Below are 21,994 nucleotides of genomic sequence, written 5' to 3'. Positions count from 1 at the left end.
CGATCACGCAGCAGATATTACATACAGTTGATTCACGGCCGCGCAGCGTCAATTCCGTCAACAGCTGGCTTCCGGTCGGCACGCAGCTCGCACTCATTGTACATCACATCACATTACAACAACAATAATAATTATAATATACACAACCGTATGGAATTCGTTGCTGCGGTTCTATACTTGCCGGTTGAATTCATTAATAAGTGCGGTATATATAGTTGTTTTCACAATTAATCATAGACCCACAGTACTAAGCTCTATTAATAAAAATAATAACGATATTACAGTCATATTACTATCCCTGTTCTCAGTCAGTGCCTCAGTGGTATAATGTACCAATCAATAACTGGAAGCGGCAACGGTTATTCACCGACGTGTAGCTAATTGTTTGTGTGAATTGTGCGTGAACAGTGCGTGAGTAAAAAAAAGTACGACGATTGTTTGGCCCAGCTATGGAAGTATACAGATACGTACGTAAAACGTGTCACATTCCCCTAGAGTAGCTTTCGATGCCGGCTTGACGGCGGCGGCTTCTATCTTACGGAACAATTAATAGAAGCCGGCGGCTTCTATTAATTGTTCCGTAAGATTGAACAACACGATCGTGCACACATAACTATGATACACAACGTTGTATCTGAAGAAGAACGTTCCGCCAGTCTCCAGCGACAGCATGTGCATTCAAACAAAACAATCCCAGTCGAGTACAACAGAACTATTAATACGCCAACAATCGTGCTTCAGTATTTTATACAAAGATGAACTGCGCTAGCGTGCCGCAAAAAAAACAGAAAAGCCGGGATAATTATGGAGGCCGACGTGTTGCAGGCCGCATTAGAGCCATTGCCGGTGTTGTTGGTCGGGGGTGGCAGGACGGCGATGGCTTCCAGCTCCACCAGGGCGCCGGCCGGAATCTCGGCCTGGAATCCCGTGCGCGCCGGCGGGTCTTGCGGGAAGTAGCGGGCGTAGATGGCGTTCACCGCGGCAAAGTCCTTCAGGTCGGCGAAGATGGCCGTTACCTTCACTACGTCGCTGTAGTTGGCCCCAGCGGCGCGCAGCACGGCCCCAATGTTCTTCAGCGCTTGCTCCGCTTCCTTCTCCACACCCCTACAGTAGATTCACATGTGCGTCATACAAAGGTCACGAAATTTCGTGATCAGATGCCTCAACAAAGCCGCTGGCGGTGTTCAAATCGCACCGGGAAGGACTTAATTCTAATGCCGCCGATCGCCGTCTGGCATGGTCGAATCAAGCGACTCAGCAGGGTGACCTTTGTATACACACTACAGTATAATAGTTATATAATAATGATAATTAGAGAAATTATTTCGTATCAATATCGTGATAAAGTGGTACGTATGTAATGAATTTGAAAAAGTATGTACAAATTTATTTAGGTAAGTACATCCGTGTATAACTACAAACTGATTGTGAATAATAATTAAGCCGTACATGTACACTTGTGTACCAATGTACGGAGTACGAGTACTCGTACCTAGGGTAGTTACAGAAAAGGACTCGATCCCGGCCTACAGATACATCAAAGTACAGTATTGATGTGTATAATATATCACTACGTACCCTGTGACGAGGGTGTTGCTGACGGGGTCCAGACCCAGCTGCCCCGAGAGGTAAATTGTTCGTCCGGCTCTAATCGCGTGGCTGCAATTACAGTATTATATAATTGTATTTGTATCGGCAGTCAGTACAAAGCTCATGCACTGAGATATGCGTACAATACACCAGCAGTTGTTTTCACAATTCGCAGCTCACTGTGAATGCAAGTGCAACCGCAACCGGAAGTGAGCTTTGCAAGCACTAACGAACCTGCGAGACGGTAGGTAACCTACCGTCTCGCAGGTTCGTGGGGCCGACGGTACGTAGAGGAAACACACATGTAGGGGAGTGCAGGTAGTACATATATACCTGTAAGGCGCCAGGGGTCGAGGAGCATCCGGTGCGAAGATAACACTGCGCTGGCCGACATCCGCGTCCCCGTCGGCACTGGCGTTCGAATTCGCTGCTGCGCAAGCCAGCACCGCGACGGCCGCCATCAACGCCTCCCTCCAATTCCATCCCTCCAAATTTCTCCCCATGGCGCTGACCTTTAATTAATATGCTGCACAGCGCGGTTGCCGGACCCGAGTGTTTCACAGAATGATGTAATATTACTACGACAGACGTCCCCAATGCGCACGAATACTTTGACAGCTTATACTTGAACGCGCACGATTAATCCAGCCTCAATAATTCCGCTACTACGGATTAATTACAACAAGTAACTGTTGTCAGTTTCGACAGCCGCTTATTGTGCCGCGTCCCGACTGTACGTGCAGGCTGGCGCTGTGGTCTGGCACTTATCGCAGTCGCTTCAGCAGACTTCACTTACAGATAAGACATTTCATTCTTCATTTTCTCTTGCATTTCTTTCTTTGTTCTTCTGAAATAAGCTCCAAATCAATACTAGTTGTGTGCATTTTTAACAGAGAAATTAATTTGATAGCCGACGAGAATAGTCAGTAGTACACCGTGGATGTCAGCGTGGTTGGAAGGTCTTATCTTTGCATTTACCTACTATCTTTGCATGCCGTATTCGTGTGTTATTGTATACATATATATGCGGTAGAGCAGCAGCATCAGCTGCATCCCGCTTTTTTCTGGCCTTGCCTATAATATTACCGTGAAACCATAACCAGACATTCGAATTCTGTACCTGTCTAATAATATTATAGTACTTGTACTAGTAGCATATGCGTACTAAAGTTTCTTGTTATACTTTGTACGCAGGTAGAAACTATAGATAGCTAGTAATTAGTGTGATAATGGAAATTTCAAAAAGGCTTCATGCAGAATCCGGTACAGACGTAATCACACATGCAGCATGCTAACGATGCAAAGAAAACATGGCCGCATGTGTAAAGGTAATATCTATATAAGAGGGGGAATTTGTTCTGGTGCTGAAGAGGGATTATAGATGTGTGATTGAGTGTTTTGCGGCTAATGCCGCAGACATCTGTCTCGTGCTCGCTGGTGGTGGCACTGCATTTGTGAATGGCTGCGGTGTTTTTGTTTGCTCCCGCTTGATTCCAATTTCCGCCGCTGCCGGTCGCAACCGATCCGCACTAGGCAGGCGCATTTCTTGCACGAGCAGACGTAACTGTAGACCGTAGAATGCAGGTAAGACACAGCGAATGGAAGTGGGAATGGGTCTAGATCTGTTTGCCGGCAAGTGCAAATAAGCGCGGACAGATCGCTCATCCTTATCACTTCTTCGCGATCACTGTACACTGTGCAGTGCATGGAGTTCCGCCTGCTGTTGCCGGCCGCTTAAGTCCACAATAAATATCAAGTTCATTCACTTGCCGCTGTTAAAACGTAACGCAATTATATGAGAATTGTACTACTGCCTGATAAGAATACACGCTTACGCAGTACAGTACATATCTCTCATTAGTCGAAAAGCATTGGACGCAAAGCTGCAGCTGCTTGTATATATAGAAGTACTGAAGCATCCATATTAACGGATGCGGACACCGGAAGTCATTCTTTTTTCTTTCTTTCCTGCCACCGTCCTTGCAGCTACCTACGTAATACGTATGCATACATGTGCTGAATTTGGTGTTTGGCTTCTTCCTGTTGTGTACCGCACTGATGAAATCCGCTGGAATTGGCAGTTAATGCTATTAAAATAATATCATATGCCACAGAGGTATGTATAACTTATTACTAAGAATGAAGCAGAATCTTCGTCTATTTCTGCCGACATTAATATGCGCTCAAGTGTCGGTTTGTTTCCGAAACTTTTCTGACATTAAGACAGGTAAACGTATATGGCGAAATGCACCTACTCATTGTCAGTTTTTCAGCAGACGCCCGCCAAATCATTGTCAAAAAGCGGCGAATTCGAATTCGGTCGGCGCACTAGTACTAGCTCTGCCGGTCGAAGATGCGCCGCGAATCATCAGCGATAACGCCAACTACTCAATACCGTATAAACAGATTGATAAGACAGTTTCTGGATTATTTTCCAATTATAGAGAGATCTGCATGCTGCTGACTGCAAACGGAACTCGTCATTCCACTTAATTAAATTTATTTCCTCACGATTTCATTACCTGATATATAGCTGTATTTCATCATCATTTGCCGCTATCATATTCATATATGATACTGCTGCGCTTGTTAAAAAACCGCAGCTGATTAATATTTATTAGCTACTGCGGAAAAGTGTCTGAAATATACTGTGCTTTTTTAATTAATGTAACAGCTACGTGTCTACGTGCTATTATGAAGTATTTATTCAAGAGTACTTATTTAATTTAAAAACTTGGTATCTTTTGAAAATCGTTGCCGCTTTGTTAAATACTGTACTTCTTGGTAAGCTATGTACTTCTATTAATAGCACAAGCATTTATTTATATTGATCACCAGATTAACAGTGTTGTGGATAATCAGGTCTTATTGGCAGTGGAATAATTTTCCGTTCTGGCTGTCCTTTCCCATGACGCCGCTGAAGGAAAGGGGCCGCGCCATTTCTCCGATCCGCTGCAGACTGCGGTGCGGCAAAAAAACCTCCTTAAGAGCATTAGCGTTTCCGCCTCAGTGCAGATACATTTCTGGCCAGAGAAGTGCAATTGCGCCTTATGCAATAGCCACTCTTTTCATATCATCCAGTAAAAAACGGCATTGCAATTTATTGCTGCAGACAGGTCCATTGCTGGCACTATAATACGATTTCCACTTCGCGCTTATTATTATTGTACGTTAGCTTCATGATGCCTTCATCGCATTTCACATACTGTACATCTCGAATTTTCTCCATCTAATGGAAACGTCTCGACTCTCGATCGCGCCGAACTATATATCGAGATGTGTACAAACAGCACAGCACAGCACTGTTGTAACGGCGGTGCTACAGTGGCTCGTTTGACGGGAATTTGGCGCTGTCCGTCCTTAATGTACACCTTGACCAATGTGACGTCACACGATGCCAAATGCTTGCGCATTACGGTTCAGCTGTTCAGAGCTGCGCTAATACATGTAACTCTTGTACCAGCGAAGCCCCGTACGCGTATATAAGAACTATTATTATATGTGTATGTACCATGCGCGGCAGAAAAGACGGTTTAAGGGTTTTCAGCAGTTGCACTGAATTGGAAAAGTACCGTCGAATTATGAGATTATGAGCGTTAAAGTGAATACAGATATACCTGCATAATACACATACTTTACAGATACAGCGGTTAGGAACTGACGCACGGAAGAAATTCGCGTTTAAACCGATATGGCAATCGTAAATATTTATGGCCTGTATAGAGGCCTCTGAAAGAATTTGTTTGACTTGACCAGTGATGGCAGTAGTACGAGTACGCGTAGTGGCAGGTACGGCACGCAACTACAAAGTGTAACACCCGCGCATTATAAGAGTATTCTCCGCGCAAAGAGCCCCGCATTCGCAGTTTGGAATGCAGGAAATTAAATGTAGCCATTATTGCCGGTTAGTGTTCTCCTGCACTCCCATCCTTATCTGTTGTGATACACGTATAGTATTTTGTCAGCAACATAAAGAGTGTTTTAACTGTAGTTTACTTTATCTAAACTGCAGCCGTCGTGAAACGGTCAAAGGCATCGCTGTAAGTGTTATCCTATCCGGATTCCGGACCAATCACGTGCACTGGTTGCGGTCGCCGTGTATCAGCGTTGTGTAGAATGGAAGCGGCGTGAGTAAGCTGACCAACCTTCCTACTCGATGTCATAATACTCGTACATTATTACTGCACATCCATATCATATTATTATTATACAAGTACTGCGCTTTATACAGCCAGCTGCTTTGATACGGTTTACACTGCACGGGACATATATGGGTATTATATTATTATTATATCGGATTACTGGGATATGTATTATACAATGAAGCCGTAGCTGTATTAATTGGCTCTCTTCATATTAATCAGCCGATGAACGTCTGCCGCCTAATTGGCCCACACCGTCAGTCACCCTTACTTCCGGGAATCAAGTCGCAGCCAGCTAGTGCACACGCTGCACGCATGACGCGCCGCACGATCCCCTGATTAATTCTCCATTTAACGCCGATTACTCTCTCGTCGACCACGACATGTAAATCAGTACTCATCCAAACGATTAATTGATCATTTCATTTTAAAGAAGGCTTAAAATTGGCGCTAATCTGTGTGTGAGGAATGGCGCCGCCATGGAAGTACCGGTTTCCGATGGCATTCGTAGTGGACAGTGTGTTAATCTTGTTGATGTTGGGGATGACCTCGTGGAGCAGCCCGGTAGAGGGGTACGGGTTCATGGGATTAAAGGGGGATTACTGCTCGCGGCTGGTGGTGGCGGGCGCCGGCTGCTGTCCGCAGCGACAGGACGAGTGCGCGGTGGACGTGTACACGGCGCAGGGCCACACCAAGTGCTACTGCGACGACTTCTGCGACCGCCGCGACGCCGACAACATCCCCGACTGCTGCCCCGACTTCTACACGCACTGCCGCGGCCACCACCCCGCCCCCGACCCGCCCCCCAACGTCACGCAGGCCCTCCCGCAGGTGCAAGGTACGTACACTGAAGAGTCTTAATTACACCTATTTTACTGGCTCTTTTACACCCGCCGCGCTTTCCCAATAAAACATAAAAAACCGACGTTCAGTTAACGGGAGGATTTGGTTAGTTACGCTGTAATTGCAGCCGATTTCGAGTAGGTATTTTATATTCGTGCCGTATATAAACCCATTTCATTACTTTCATACAAAACCTGCATAAGATTGCTAGCTTATGCAGAGTGTTATAGTATTAATTATTAATTTTATATTGTGCTTATACATATCTGTAAAATTTGGGCCATCAAAATCGCACTGGTCTCTTTAGAGTGGGAAGCATACTGTATCGTCATATTTTATTTTATCAAAATAGAGCGTCCTTAAATCAATATCGCTCGTCGACACGACAATATTTAGTTTGCTCATTGTGTGCCGCGATAAGTTTGAGAGCAGTTTTCAAATATTTTGGGCTTATCTGCCCCGGAATTCGGATCCGGCATTCCGACTAGACTTCACCATTCGTGCACCAGTATTACATGTGCTTATATGTCTTGCGCATCGCGGGTTAACGAAATTTACTTTACACCTGTCTAGCGCTTTCTGATAAGACTAATTAGACTTTGCTATTAGAACCTGTAATCGAACGCTGCAAAAGGGTACAACAAAAAGGCGTGAATCGAAATAAATTAAAACAGAGCACAGGAAATGCGAGCGCGGTGCTGGATAAACGACCGCTGCGCTGGCTCGTTGCAAGGGACGCCGTAATCGTAAGTTAGTGGCAAGCTGGCGTTGTGTTTTAGTTTTACGGGGCGGTTGAATGCTGCTTGCATGATTAATGGCCGGGTGAGATTTAGTGATCAATTATGCTCTTTACGGGTACTTGTCGATGGCTGCACATAGAAATACATAAGCGGCAGTAACTGTCAAGCATTATGGTGGCAGTTGTGGTCAGGGAAGCGTAATGTTAGTTATGTTCTCTTATACGGATACATGGGCAATACGGTAATCAGGGAATCAGCGGCGTGATTTATGATTCATGGCCGGCCAGCGCCGCGGCTGACCAGTCAAGCAGCAGCAGCAGCACAGTCATTGCGCACTTTCCGAGCATTTAGCGCTCCCGATCGGCGATCATCGCTACAGCTGGGGATCGGCGGGCATTTTACCGACCGGCGTCCATTCATTTGCTGTGCTGTAGTAGCTACCCTCGTGTCTCCTGTCCGGCATCATCTGCTGTCCTTTATCAATATTTACATGACTACATACATGCCCTTTATCCAAAGGTCAACAAGACCATTATATACAGATTCATATATACCTGCAACAATGCATCGTGCTGTTAGAGACACATACATTTCGCTGGCAGATCTACAAATTAAATCATTGGACACCTACTGAAACTGCGCAGAATAACTGCGATGAAAATTAATAATGATAACACAAGCCATGTCGTGAACATGTACTCTGTACGGTACACTACGCTAAGGTACGCTAAGGTCCATTTTGACGCTGATCTACGGTATATACGTAGTCTTTCGAAGACGCAAGGTTACTGCTAACAATAAGTAACCGCGATGTCAGTGTAATAAGTATATGTATTTGTTAATTAAGGGATGTAATGATGTTTAAGCGTGTATTGTAATGATGTTGCAGGCTGCTGGGACGGCGATTACTTTCACGATGTGGGTGATCACATACGACGGAACTGCCGCGTTTGGTACGTAGTACGAACTATGCAATATGCGTAATATTAATTAAATCAGGTTATTAATTCTTCAACCTCTTCGCATAGAGGTATGCATCGTTGTACTTGGATAAAGCGTTGTGTCTTTAGATACTATCGCAGGGATTGTAAATAAAAAATGTTCCACCACATTCCGAAGAATTATCGCTCAGTTTAGTTGCAGTACATAGCTCTTTAGACGTATTATAATGATTCTGTATACAATTGTATTGTACCTATACACTTACTTGTGTATATAGATATCTTATTTCTGACATTGTGCTTACTTGTGTAAGCACAATGTCAGAAATAAGATATGCTGCATATCTCGATTCCATAAAAGTACTCGTACTTGTAACTTTTTTAGAAAGTACATGCTAAATCCTGTATACAGACAGGTACTAGAATATTTATTATTTTATCTGACGTGTTGTCGTTTCTTTTGTTACCAAATAATATGTAATCAAGCTAACAAACTGAAAGAAGTGTCATTGCGCAGCGTTTGTCGGCCGCTGGCCAGCGATCACGGCGAGGTGTTGGAGTTCCAGTGCGAGGACAGCGTGTGTCTGATCCAGGAGGACCTCATTCACAAGGTCAACAGCTACCCTGAATACTACAGGTACGTACAGTACGCAGGATGCTGTTTGGCCTGACCCGGTATATTGTACAGTAGGTTGTTTGCTAAAGGTCAGTCGGCGTCAGTGCTGTTTTTAGCTGTGAATCACAATAAACATTTTCTCCATATAATACTCGTATTCAAAGTTTTCTTCTTAGCGTCCTAATTAATTTCAAATTTGTTTTGCGACTGTATGATGCCTGACATATACCGGTGTTATATAGCTAATTTTAAGCACAAGCGCAATATATATATACATATATACGTGGTGTCAAGCAGTGGTAACCGGCAGGTGCAGCCGACAAATATTCCACTTCCCGATCTGGCATCCCATCCACATACAGTACTGTAATAGGATATCATACGTTGTACGCTCCAGAGAGTGAGAATGGATCAGCTGGCGGCGCGGCCAGATTGCGGCTTGTTATGTTAGCATTACGGGCATTCATCGAGGATGATATATGATGACATGCCAGCCACGAGTCACAGTCGTCGCTGTTGTAACATTCGTGAAGTAATAATGAAGAATGAGTGGCCAGTGACATATACTAATATCTGTATCCAAATATTAACGTTAATGTGGTCCGGCAGATGGACGGCGGCCAACTACTCGTTCCTGTGGGGCCTGACGCTGGACGAGGGCTACCGCTTCCGACTGGGCACCTTCCGCCCCGAGGAGGACGTCTCGCGCATGACGGAGATGCGCACGGACCCGCGCACGCCCGTGCCCGACAGCTTCGACGCGCGCCAGCACTGGCCCGGCCTCATCCACGACATCCGCGACCAGGGCAACTGCGCCGCCTCCTGGGCCTTCTCTACCACCGGTACGGCTCTCTTTTCCAACTGGACGCTGTTCTTTATAATGCTGCTGTGGGCGCGCAAATATACTAACATTAATACACTGGCGTATATATGTAGTGTATACGTATATGTGTGTACAATATAAATTTTGTACACACATATATACGTACACTAATATGTACATGTAGACATATTATATATACATGTACATATAAGTGACCTTTGCGATATACATGCAATACACATGTACTGATGTACATATACATGTATGTAAATATACGTGGCCATGTACATATACGTTGTGACCTTTGCATTGTTATAGCGTTGGCGGCCGACCGCATCGCCATCATGACCAAAGGCGCGCGCAATCTAAGTTTGTCGGTGCAGCAGCTGATTTCCTGCAACTCCAACGGACAGAAGGGCTGTAGCGGCGGTTTCGTCGACCGCGCCTGGTGGTATCTCCGCAAAAGAGGGTAATATCAGTTGTGCACTGTCTGACGCTGAGGTTATATAAATGTGGCGCTGCAGGGTGGTGGCGGAGGAGTGCTTCCCCTTCGAAGGCGCCTCCGACACGTCCCGCCGCTGTCCCGTGCAGACCGTCATGGACCTGGCCGGCGTGCTCGAGTGCCCCGACCCGGCTTCCAACGAGCGGCGTTTATATGAGACCACGCCGCCCTACAGAATCGCCCCCAGGGTCAGTGGTCACTAATTAAATAACACTTAAGTGGTAACTAGAATAAAATAAACAAACCCCCTATTTATTATTCAAAGACTACTACTACAATAACATAATGATAATAAATTGATTAAATGAGTTGTTATTTTATTATATAAGAAAACAGACATAGGCACACTGACAGTTATTAAGGAAAAGGTCACGGTATGAATATATATAAGACGAGCGTATCGCATGGCGGTCACTCTTTTTTCGTTCCCGACAGGAAAGCGAAATCCAGTACGAAATCATGACGAACGGGCCGGTGCAGGCGGTGTTCCACGTGTACCCGGACCTGTTCATGTACCGCAGCGGCGTCTACCGGACTTCCAGCGACCTGCGCGAGGACGTCCGCTTCGTGAACTACCTGAACCCGCTGGCCTACCACTCGGTGCGCATCATCGGCTGGGGCATAGACCACGCCCACGACCAGCCCCTCAAATACTGGGTAAGTACTACTAAGGCGCGGCTCCTTAATAAATTAGCTGCAATTAATTTTTGCCGTTACGTTAATAATGCAGATCTGCGCCAACTCGTGGGGCACCGGCTGGGGCGAGGAGGGCACTTTCCGCATCGTGCGTGGCGAGAACGAGGCGCAGATCGAGTCCTTCGTCGTCGGTGTGTGGGGCCGCCGACTCGGCGCGGCCTTCGACAACGACGAGGAGCTGCGTCGCCGCCGCCGCACCCTCGCCCACTTCCGCCAACGCCGGCAACAGCTGCGCGCCAACACAGACGAGGCGCTGCAGTCATTGCGACAACTCCTGCCCACTTAATAATGCCCAAGTGCCGGTTTGGATTGCTCTCTTGCCGGTAGCGCTTCCGGACCGGAAGCTGGCTAGTCGTCACCCGGATGAACGTTCCCTAGTTGACCTTCCCGGTTAAGGCCGCCAAACGATTCTATTGCATTTCCTTCCTTGATCTGCTCGTTATACTACTGCGGCATGAAAACGTTAGTGCCGTTGTGACCTTTCGATTGCCTGTTAACTGGTTGTCTGTGGCTGTTTTGTCGCTGGCTCATAATATTGCCGCCTGTACAATCATGTATTACGTACAAATTAGTAATTCTTGTAGAGCGCCATTGAGCGGAATATGTGTTGCAATGTTGATAAGGTTTTCTACAGATTTCTATTCGGCTTCGTCGATTTATGTAACGCTTATGTACCAGTGCGCGTTTTCAGTCGTGAAGAAAATTTATTGATTTGTTCATGTGTCCGGTTTTTGTGCGGGTTTTCTTGTTCGTTTATAAACGAATGTCAGTTTCTTGGATGCAGAGTTAATACTGAGATGCACAACGAACATTCCACAAGAGCAATGCACGAGCACGTGTTATGCTGCGGTCGGTACGAGTACAAGAACAATACGAACAACTTGTACTTAAGCAACGAGTATGTTGCATAAAGCTAAAGACATGATTATTTTAAACAGCTGTAATTTTTTTATACAGTAATTTCTTGTAATACTGTGTACGAACAGTATGTTAATGTATAATATAATTCAGTCACTTTTGTAATAAATTTACTGTAAATCCAGTTAATTTACCTGTAGATATCAAATTTATTGTTTTTCGTTGTGGATGCGCAAATTATGTATCTGTCGATGGCCGCAAGCAAAAGAAATCAGCCGCATGCTTAGAAAACAAAGCGCGTCTAGTTGACATACTCGTAACCGTAAAAAGGCTCGCGGGCATCCGCCGGTAAACAACACACGAACAATCACACGGAAAGACTTTTCTTGGGAAACACCGCTAACACGTGCTTGAATAATACTGACGCGGAGAAGAAATAAGCATGGAAATTGCCGCAAATCTCCCAGCAGCACTGCCGCTTCCATGTCCGATTCCCACGCAGGGATTCCGTGGGAAACTGCTCACCGGAGCCAGACGCAGCCAAAGGTCACCAGAACCAGGATCCCCACCGGAAGTGGGGAGGTTGCCCGCGCGGCGGACACGGGCGTGTCGCGCACGACGACGTAGTCGACCTGCATGGGACTGAGGTAGCCGTTAAAGGTCGCGTCGGCCACGGCGACGGCGTTCATGACGAGGTACATGGGCACGCTGGGGATGACGGTCTTGTCATATATATGGAAGTAGGCCTGCCCGTCCACCGCCCACACCAGGCGCTCGGGGAACCAGTCCAGCTTGAAGGTGTGGAAGCCGTCGCTCAAGCTGGCGTTGACGGCGAAGTGCTTGAAGATGAGCATGGAGGCGCTGGCCGGCGTGCGCCGGAAGTACAGCGTGGAGTTGCCGCCCGTGGGCTGCTGGCCGCGGAAGTGCAGCAGCGCGATGGTCGGCGGGAAGAAGTCGGCGCAGTCCTTGACGGCGCAGGAGTAGGGCGCCAGCCAGATGTTGGCCAGGACGGAGCCGGCCGGCAGGCGCGCCCGCACCTCCAGCTGGCCGTATTTGAAGGCGAACTTGCCGCTGGTGTGGATGCGCGCCGACGTCCACTGCGCGCCGGCGTAGCCGCGCTGCACCGCCAGGTTGAGCAGGCTGCGTCCGGTGTAGACGTTGCGGCTGGCGTAGGAGGGCGTAGCAGGAGTGGGCGACGGCCGCTCCACCGTCGACCACTTCTGCATGTCCGGCCAGAAAGTGTCGAAGTCGTCGCGGAACAACTCCCGGCTGAGGATCACGCTGGACTGCAGCGCCACCAAGAATGCGATCAACACTCCACACCGGAAGTCACCGTTCGATACCGGCATTCTAATTCCCAATGGAAGCGATGCAAATCAAATTAAATCCCCGAAGTAAGTAGTAAACAGCAAAATGTCCACTCTAAAAGTAATCCTATCTTTGGAGAAAGTGCAATTGAATTGCTGAGTTCGGTGCGGAATTAAGCTAACGTGACCGCGTCACCTGCAAGCCTTCTAAATGCTGTAATGCACCAGCAAAACGCAACGTTTTCGCTGCAGGCGCCGTCTGATGGTGTTGCCGGCATTTTCCATAATTTACGCGAAAATGTTTGTTCACAGCGCCAGGCAGATTTTTCCCGCCGCAGCACGCTGGCGCACGTGCAGCGCAAGCACTGTTTACTGCGCGATGCTTATTCGCGTTAACATTTTAATTAAGCAGAACAGGTAATAAATTAACAACTTTTCAACTGACAGTATTTCCCACATTAATCTATTTCTTTATTATTAAATAAGCTCTATGCCTTAGAAACGGCGCAAAGCGGTCGTTGATAGAGAAACAGAAACACGGATAAAAGCAAAAGACTAAAAAACATATCAAACGAAGGCCTCGTGTGTGGTTGGCCGGCGGGAGTGCCGGCGACAGACAGGGCAGATTCAGTTGGGCGTGGGGCTGACGGTGAGTTTGGCGGCGTCGCGGAAGAGCGCGCGACGACGGAACTCGGCGGAGCGCATCTGCGCCTGCAGCGCCGCCAGGTCCAGCTTGTCGACGCGCTCCACGCTGAAGGAGAGGTTCTCGATGGTCGACTCCAGGTCCGCTTGCAGGTGCTCAAACTGGGGACATTAACTCAATTAACTGATGCTCAAAGAGTATATGACAATTCAACGGACCAGCATGCGGTCCGGGCCGTCCTGGAGGTAGTAGGCGAAGGCGTAGGTGTACTGCAGGGTGCGGCGACACTGCGGGAAGCGACATAAACAATCACTTGGACGGTGGTTATGAGAAGGGAGCGCCTTCAGACCCACCTTGAGGAGGAGGCGGCCGGCCTCGATGAGGCACTGCCAGTCGATGAGGGAGCCCTCGCGGTTCTGCACCTTCTTCTCCACGCGCTGGTCGATCTTGCCCATGAGGTTCTCTTCCAGGTGCAGCGACTGCTCGTGGTTCTTGTACTGCAAGATTATAACAATCACGGGGGATGAACAAAACGGTCCAGACAGTTGATCAAGGAGAAGTACCCTTGTGAAGTAGAAGAGGTACTTGTTGAGCGCCATGCGCCCGCTGGACGCCCGTCCCACGGCCTCGTTCTTCATGCCGGCCACCGCCGGACTGCTGCTGCCGGCGGCGACGGCCGTCTGGATCTTCTTGGCGGAGAACTTGTTGCACTCGTAGTAGGCGTTCCCGTGCTCCTTCCACGCTGCAGTGGCAAAGACGATTAACTGCCAATTGCAAGCGGAAACGATGGTCAAATGCACCCACCTCCGAGACAGACCCAGCAGAACTCGTAGGCGCACATGCGGCAGATCATGTGGTTGCAGCCGCCGCTCTTCTCGATGCTGGAGTCGCACTGGGGACACTATATGAGATATACAGTACGATTTACCTGCCAAAGCCAATCAATTCAGCAGTCATTTAATACTGACGTCTTTGGTGAAGGAGGACATGTAGGACATGGTCTCCGAGTCCTCCATGGCCTTCTTCCACCACTGCCGGATGGTGCGGCAGTCGCAGGGCAGGTGGTACTCGGATCCGCAGGCAAAGCTGCAAAGGACAGGACCTTACTGGCAGGCCTCCACCAGTTAGAGAAGGATACAGAAGCACTGACCAGAAGGTGGCGCGGCAGTGCGGACAGACGACGCGCTTGCTGTCGGGGGCCGCGGCGAAGAAGACGGAGGAGCAGCCGTAGCTGGGGCAGTGCCGCATCTGCGGGTGGCTCTGCAAGGCGACAGACAGAGTAACCAGACGGCAATTTAATTGGAAAAGAGACTAGTTACGTCGATGCAGTCGCGCGTGTACTGCTTGCGGTACTTGAGGCGCGTGGCGGCGCTGCGCAGGTGGCCGTGCACGAAGTCCTCCGTGATCACCGCCGCGCAGTCCGTCTCCATGCACAGGATGTCTGCAACGACAAATAATAATTCGTCCGTCAGTAATAATTACCGGGTCGCTGATCCAAACGGACGAGGCTCCTTTTCCTTCTTAACTGCTAAATAAATTGCCAAATTAATTGCCTTACTGTAGCCCTTGCCCTCGGCGACCTGCGCCTCGAAGTAGGCGTTCCAGCAGTCAGCGCAGAAGGTGTGCCCACACAGGAACGGCTCCAGCTCCAGCGCGCCACTGCGCATCAGGCACACGCAGCACACCGCCGGATCCGACGAAGATAACGAAGTCTGTCCAATTCAGCAGACATTTTCCTTCCATAATTATTGTTATCGTATCATTATCGTCATGCAATCAATCTAATTTTCTCCTTTCTTTTCTTCGCTTTTCTTCCCTACAAATTACCACACTTGCCTTTCTCTCTCTCCGGGGCAGGTCGGAAGAGTTGTTCGTTGAGAGGCTGGCGTTGTAGCTGCCAAGAGAAATTAAAATGCTAAAAAAGCCAAACATGATGAGTTTCTTCTCGTGGATGTACAGCACAGAGCATCAACTGCCGTTTGCACAGATTCATACGAAATCACGGCAGGGAATTATAAGAATAATAGAAGAATAATTCTGAGCAATTCTAGCCACGAAAACATATGGTGGACGAGGATGGGGCGTTTAGATTTAGTGAGCTTACTTGCTGACGGCCAGATCGTCGTTCCAGCTGCTGGCGATCAACAAGTACTTGGCGCTGCCGCGCGTCACAGCCAAGCGATCACAGAGGCGCTGCACGCAGCGCTCCAGCACCTCCTGCAGCTCCTTCTCCGTCAGGCACACGTACTCAAAGAACTCGGGGTCCGCGGCGCCATCCCCCGACGCTGATTGAGAGGCAGATATCACCAGCGACGTCGCATTATCAGTGGCGACGCGCTCCACGTCGTTGCAGCTGCTGTCCAGCGAGTCCTCCTCGAAACCGTCGTAATAGTAGTCCTCCTCGTCATCCTGGCTCTCGGCCATCGCACCCAACTATCGCGATAATAATTATCATACACTTTACTATCAAAATCGAGAGCGATGTCAGATGTGAGATGTGGAAACTTGTGCAATTAGATCATAGAAATAACCACCGTCACACTGACGCACACATCTGCCCAGTGTGTATCGTTGGAAATTCGCAGTGGCACGGCAAGTGTCAACTGTCAAGGCAGCCAACTAGGGGCTGCGGTTACGTGAATGATATCGATTTTTGTCTGGCCAGTGAATTGCACTTCCGGTCGGCGACGAATTCTGGGTGAATTTTGTGCATTTTATTCCCCACTACGTAGACAACACCGATTATGTGATTGGTATACTTGTATGCTTGGTTACCACTTCAGTCCCAATGACAATATTTTCCAAAAGAGTAAACCATGAAACTGGGCACTTTAACTGATCATGAGGAGTGCAGCCGAAAAAAGGAAAAATGCGATTAGGCAGCTCATACTCGCAGCTGTATCTGTACAATTAACGCAGTAGCCATATCTGTAATTCAGGTATCGTACAGACTTCAATAATTATTGATTCTCATCATTAATTTGTATGACACTGTTAACGTTCTTTGTAGCATGACATGTACAAACGAATAAAATTGATTTTATTCTAAGATGTCCAAAATTTACCAGCAGACACGACGGCTACCTATATATGCTCAGTTGTAGTCGGCTATATGTACAGTAACGCAGTGGTCAGTGACCAGTCTGGCCAGTGGTTGCCTGAGGCAATGCTAGGGAAACATTGCTGCCGTCGATACATATATTGCAAGTATCAACCGGGGAAATTTTGGCTAACGCGAAACGCCGTGAATAGCCAACGCTAACAACTAACAGCATGGCCAGGCAAGAATGCGCTAATAACAATAACGTTTAATAACTTGTCCTTGATGCGCACGTGTGCAGAGAGTGGCCAGCTGCAGTACATACAGATATATACCATATGCAATCTGACGCCCAGAAGGCCCCGAGAATAGAGAGCATCTCGGCGTGGTTAGCTTCACTCGCTGACCAACAGCCGCAGCTGTCTCGCTTGCTGCTGTCCAATTTCATATATGCAGACTAAAGAATGCGCTATCCTACCGTAGTACATATATCTGGAATGCCAGATTAGTTATTTAGATACACCCTGACTTGCATTGTGACATTATATATCCAGTCTTTCACACCTCATCCAGATTATTCTTTCTCTGTTGTCCCTAACTAAATGACCTACTTTAGCACGATACATGATTACCTTGTCTAAACGTTTTGGCTGGGAATTTAGTGACACTGAATTCCTTCACTAACTGCGACGGATACAGTGTAATCTGCCTGTTATATATGCCGTTAATTTCACTTTCACCTTGGGAAATTTTGATTAATTATATTCGCCCGTTAAAATTGACATTTTAAGCGCGATTCGTGGGCGGTCGACAGGTATATACTCGTTTGAGTTGGAGATGCGTAAGCGATTAAAGTGAAGTTAGGACCGCCATTCGCCTGTGATGGCGCTCTCGGTGAGCGCGTTGACGTCCCTGCTGTTGGTGGCGCTGCTGGTCTTCTTCCTCCTCAGCGTCAACTTCAACGGCCCCTTCGACCGCGTGCCCCTGTCCGGACCCCCCTCCGAGCCGACGCCCCCGCCGGCCGCCAGCGCCCCGCCCGGCGGCGCCGGCTACACCGACATCCTGCCCAACAACATCGACGACGTCGTGCTGCCGGCGACGGCCAACAGCTTCCCCGTGCACTTGGTGCGCTTCTACAAGAAGAGCCCCGTCCGGCCCGACGACAACCTGTGCTGGCTGGAGTGCGTCAGTCTGTTGTCCATCATGCTGTATATACGACCGCCCGCCATCTACGTCCACACCAACCACCCCGACTTCTGGCCCTTCGACTCCTGCGACGGCCTCATCGACGACTGGAGCAGCGTCAAACTGGTCTACAGGCGGCGCCGCTTCGTCGTCAACGGCAAGCGCCTCAACTCCACCGACAAGTTCATCGCGCACGAAGCCGACGTCGCCAAGCTGGTCACGCTGCACAAGTACGGCGGGATCACCTCCGACTTTGACGTCTTCTTCCTGCCCAATATAACCAGTAAGGGGCACTGAGAGATACCGCGCATATATATGACATATGTATACATATAAAATTATGACATATATATAAGATAGGTATGCGAAATATACGAAAGATATTTATGAGGTCACTATATATAAATATATATATATTTATATACATATACCGAAGATGTATATAAGCAAGGCAATAAATATACGAAGGTATTCACGAGGGCACTATATATAAAACTTTTACCTATAAATACCGAAGATGTATTATATATATAAGTAAGACAATTAAAAGCCAGACTTTATTAGGCCGGTAGTTACTATTCACTCCATCTAACATCTAACCGCTGATCACAGGTGTCCTGGGGCTTCTGGGCCGTGGCTACGACTGCCTGGTGTCGAAGGAAGAGACCTTTATGAAGAAAATGAACCACGGCTTCATCGCTTGCCACCGCGGCGCCGCCTACATCGCCGACATTCTGCAGTCCTACCGCAACGACTACCGCGCTAAGGAATGGGTGCGTGTTGATTTCTACATATACATTTTTATGAAGAGTCAGGTAGTCGGTAGAAAATGAACATATGAAGAGACAGGGAAAACGTGTATCCCGGTTCTACATAAATACCATTTCCTGGCAGGTGTACAATTCGGGAATGGTGCCGTGGAATATTCACCACAGTAGCGCCGTCTACAACCGGACAGTGTACGTGGACGACGAGATCATCAACAACCCGGGCCCGGAGACGGTGCTGCGCTTCATCCGGGGCCAGGACCGCAGCGTCGACTGGCGCCGCAAGCCGGCCTTCCACTCCCTCTTCCACGACTGCCAGTACAACCGCACCAACGCCACCCGCATGGACACCGGCTTCGCCGAACTGCTCACCTCCATCCTCGATGAGGCCCACCGGCGCCGACCGCAGATTAAGGGCTCGTAATACTCCACAGAGTAATTAAGACGTTTCCAGCGCACCTCTTGCTGTATCGAGACTTGCACTGCCGTGCTCTGACCTCTTGTTATAGTATTGTACAAGTGACGCCTGTGCCTGTGATGCATGCTCCTCGAAATTCGTATCACGGCCGAGTTGTTTGCAGGCTGCACTCAATTAAGTACATTGACAGTGCCACGTGCCAATACGCGCTCGAATACTTTATAATTATACTCGTACAGTTGCACCAAAACTACCAATACGCCTCTTTGTCATCGAGAAAACAAAAATTATTATCGATGATTATTTATTCTTGGATGTTTTGGCGCGTTTAGCTGGTTAGAGGCATCGCAATGCATTCAACCGGAAGTTGTCGCAGGAGCACCGAGTACAATACATGTACATGATTAGTACATGCACAATACTGTACCTACATTGATTGTTAGGCACAGTACGAGTACGAGTATACATCCTCTGATATTTACATAAATGGATCCTGAAAGGTTATTAAACATCTCCAATCTCGAATGTTGCTGTTAATATTACACAGTGCAATACGGGCACTGGTTGTGCGGTTACAATATCAAAATTCGTGCCTGCAGCCGGCCATAAATACTTTCAACAACAGTTACAACAGCAGCAAGGTATAATATTAAGTACTTTCAAATTTCCCTTCTTGTGAAAACGGAAGTTTCGCGTTTCTCTAGAGTAACAAATTTTTGTTCAGCAAATTCCACAATAACTACACCCTGCTTGACAATTATCATCTGAACCTGGACGAAGAATGCGTTATCGTTGACATGTAAAGGATCAACTGAGCTTTGCAACACATCTCCGAAAAAGGCAACAATTCAAGCGGCTTTTTCCAGTTCTAAATCTAACGTGAAACTTTCTGCCCTTCTCCATCAAAAATTAACAGACGTGCCCAGAGCACCAAATATTTCACAAAGCTAGCCATGGAAGGTAGTGGGACAAAAGAACAACGATCAATATCAATATGTATTATAATTTTGATAAGAATAATAAGAACCGGAAGTGCTTTACTGCCGCTCACAAACGCGCCGCTCGGGCAACCACCCAGAGAAGGCTACCAGAGGCGTGCACGCTGTGCAGTTAAGTACTCTTTCCACTGTTTCCAGTCAGTTTGATAACATGTCACCTTGTGTTTATGAGTTTTTGAAAGTGTTTACCGTTTACGAGTTGTAGAATTTTCTTGTTCCAGTTAAATTGAGTTAATCACGAGAACGAGTACTGTTTTGGCTAGCTGAAGTTGTTTTTTGGTTAGCGCCCGTGTTGTGTGAGTAATGTTTCCGTGGAGCAGCATGTGTCGGTCCACAGCAGCTGCGAGAAGCGGCGTCCCGTTCCCCTTGCGCGCCGTCTCCAGCTCGCCACCGGCCGCCGCGCTGCCCAAACTGTGCATGGACTCGGCGGAGCTGCAGAAGCGCTGCGGGGACTTTCTGCGCATCTGCCGCGAGGACGGCGGGGAGGGCTCCCTGGACTTGTCGTTCAGCTGCGACGACTCGCTGGCCGAGATCAAAATCAACAACTACACCAAGCGCAATGCACTCTCGGGTGAGTCTTGGATTCCTCTGTACTGCTGTGGCTGTCTGCTCACTACTTCACTTTAACCTCTCCGTAATATTCCGTACTTGGATGTCACAGAGACTAGAATGCGAGACGTTGAATTTGACAGTTTAGCAGAAAATGCAACGCTGACGTGCTCCGTTCAGGCTGGCTGCAGTCTGTGCCGTAGCCTGGGGCGGTAGAAGTGTAGACCGGGCGATTACTTGCGGAAAGTGGGCGGTTGGTTTGTAGACACGGCGTTGTACTTTGAAACTGTGTCTTCTAGTTGCAAATATTGCGTTCTTGTTAGCATCAAAATTAATAAATTCATTTTTGAAGTGTGCTTGATTTTACAGGCAAAATGATGCTAGAGCTGGAGCGGATCGTGACGGAACTGGAGTCGTGGAAGACGGGGAAAGCGCTGATGCTGTACGGCGAGCGCGACTGCTTCTGCTCGGGCGGCGACCTGCACTTTGTGCGGCGCATCGCCACGCCGGAGCTGGGCGCGCAAATGTCCTATTTCATGCAGCACACGCTGCACCGTTTATCCAACCTGCCGGTGGTGTCGCTGGCCGTGCTGCGCGGGGCGGCGCACGGCGGCGGCGCCGAGCTGTGCACCGCCTGCGACTACCGCATGCTCACCAAGTCCAGCGACGTCCGCTTCGTCCAGGCCAAACTCGGCATCACCACGGGCTGGGGCGGTGCGTCCGCATTTATTTCTTTTTAATGATTTTTTAAATAACAAATAATAAATAAAAAATACATTAACTGATAGCGGGAATCGGGAAATAAATTAATAAAAGAAGAATAAAAAAAAAGAAATAGCGGGAAATGAACTGTAATTATTTTGCTTAGGTGCTTCGCGACTAGCCAAGATTGTCGGCCCGCACGTCGCCCTGGCTTATCTCCTATCCTCCGAGCCCATTCCGCACTCGCTGGCCCGCGGCACCGGCTTCGCGCAACTGATCTTCAACAACGCCGAAGGTACGCTTTATTTTTACTGGCAACATCGTTCGACAAGGGAAATTGTGTTGGCTCTGTTGGCAGCGGTGGACATGAGCCGGTTGTGGCTGGCGGACAACATCCTGAAAGTGCCGGCGCCGGTGGTGCGCGCCTACAAGACGCTGCTGTCGCGCGTGGATTCATCGCGCCTGCTGGAGGCCTACGAGCTGGAGACGCAGGCCTTCAGCACGACGTGGGGCTCGGCGCAGCACTTGGACGCCATCGCCGCCGTCCTCGACAAAGCCCCGCTTAGCTCCGCTGCCACACAGCCCGGCAGTTAGCGGATGTTCGTGATGGAAAAGCCAGGCCGGTTGACGATCG

General features: G+C 48.3%; 6 protein-coding genes across 8 annotated transcripts; 3 read left to right on the top strand and 3 right to left on the bottom strand.

Moving 5' to 3' along the window:
• Positions 1–599: 599 nt before the first annotated feature.
• LOC129595935 (2-iminobutanoate/2-iminopropanoate deaminase-like) lies at positions 600–2,321 on the bottom strand. The gene is made up of 3 exons (XM_055493069.1): positions 1,924–2,321; positions 1,579–1,659; positions 600–1,104 (listed from the first exon to the last, which is right to left on the bottom strand). The coding sequence occupies exons 1-3, from the start codon at positions 2,091–2,093 to the stop codon at positions 738–740; spliced, it is 618 nt and encodes a 205-aa protein (XP_055349044.1). The 5' UTR covers positions 2,094–2,321; the 3' UTR covers positions 600–737.
• Positions 2,322–3,490: 1,169 nt separating this feature from the next.
• LOC129595931 (uncharacterized peptidase C1-like protein F26E4.3) lies at positions 3,491–11,694 on the top strand. Of its 3 annotated transcripts, XM_055493066.1 has the most exons (10): positions 3,491–3,706; positions 5,603–5,721; positions 5,955–6,570; positions 8,205–8,268; positions 8,774–8,893; positions 9,482–9,714; positions 10,014–10,164; positions 10,220–10,385; positions 10,633–10,854; positions 10,928–11,694. In XM_055493066.1, the coding sequence occupies exons 3-10, from the start codon at positions 6,201–6,203 to the stop codon at positions 11,177–11,179; spliced, it is 1,578 nt and encodes a 525-aa protein (XP_055349041.1). In that variant the 5' UTR covers positions 3,491–3,706; positions 5,603–5,721; positions 5,955–6,200; the 3' UTR covers positions 11,180–11,694. The 3 variants fall into 3 exon arrangements, with proteins under 3 accessions (XP_055349041.1, XP_055349040.1, XP_055349039.1); XM_055493065.1 differs by lacking the exon at positions 3,491–3,706 and having other exon boundaries at positions 5,405–5,721; XM_055493064.1 differs by lacking the exons at positions 3,491–3,706; positions 5,603–5,721 and having other exon boundaries at positions 5,774–6,570.
• Positions 11,695–11,933: 239 nt separating this feature from the next.
• On the bottom strand, positions 11,934–13,244 carry LOC129595933 (glucan endo-1,3-beta-glucosidase A1-like). Its single transcript, XM_055493068.1, has one exon. It carries the CDS (start codon positions 13,098–13,100, stop codon positions 12,273–12,275), a length of 828 nt encoding a protein of 275 aa, XP_055349043.1. The 5' UTR covers positions 13,101–13,244; the 3' UTR covers positions 11,934–12,272.
• Positions 13,245–13,451: 207 nt separating this feature from the next.
• LOC129595925 (E3 ubiquitin-protein ligase ARIH2-like) lies at positions 13,452–16,256 on the bottom strand. The gene is made up of 11 exons (XM_055493057.1): positions 15,806–16,256; positions 15,538–15,595; positions 15,260–15,413; positions 15,021–15,142; positions 14,852–14,961; positions 14,670–14,787; positions 14,506–14,602; positions 14,265–14,443; positions 14,055–14,198; positions 13,920–13,988; positions 13,452–13,862 (listed from the first exon to the last, which is right to left on the bottom strand). Exons 1-11 carry the CDS (start codon positions 16,123–16,125, stop codon positions 13,686–13,688), a joined length of 1,548 nt encoding a protein of 515 aa, XP_055349032.1. The 5' UTR covers positions 16,126–16,256; the 3' UTR covers positions 13,452–13,685.
• A 1,367-nt stretch (positions 16,257–17,623) lies between these two features.
• Positions 17,624–19,117, top strand: LOC129595939 (uncharacterized). The gene is made up of 3 exons (XM_055493073.1): positions 17,624–18,209; positions 18,539–18,699; positions 18,821–19,117. Exons 1-3 carry the CDS (start codon positions 17,624–17,626, stop codon positions 19,115–19,117), a joined length of 1,044 nt encoding a protein of 347 aa, XP_055349048.1.
• A 1,145-nt stretch (positions 19,118–20,262) lies between these two features.
• On the top strand, positions 20,263–21,957 carry LOC129595958 (ethylmalonyl-CoA decarboxylase-like). The gene is made up of 4 exons (XM_055493094.1): positions 20,263–20,680; positions 21,028–21,372; positions 21,527–21,655; positions 21,719–21,957. Exons 1-4 carry the CDS (start codon positions 20,413–20,415, stop codon positions 21,952–21,954), a joined length of 978 nt encoding a protein of 325 aa, XP_055349069.1. The 5' UTR covers positions 20,263–20,412; the 3' UTR covers positions 21,955–21,957.
• The last annotated feature ends 37 nt before the right edge of the window (positions 21,958–21,994 follow it).

Source organism: Paramacrobiotus metropolitanus, unplaced genomic scaffold (genome assembly GCF_019649055.1).
Source record: "Paramacrobiotus metropolitanus isolate TYO unplaced genomic scaffold, Prichtersi_v1.0 Parri_scaffold0000084, whole genome shotgun sequence".
Classification (NCBI taxonomy): domain Eukaryota; kingdom Metazoa; phylum Tardigrada; class Eutardigrada; order Parachela; family Macrobiotidae; genus Paramacrobiotus; species Paramacrobiotus metropolitanus.
Note: the sequence above shows the minus strand (reverse complement) of the source record. Positions and strands in the feature narration are given on the sequence as shown.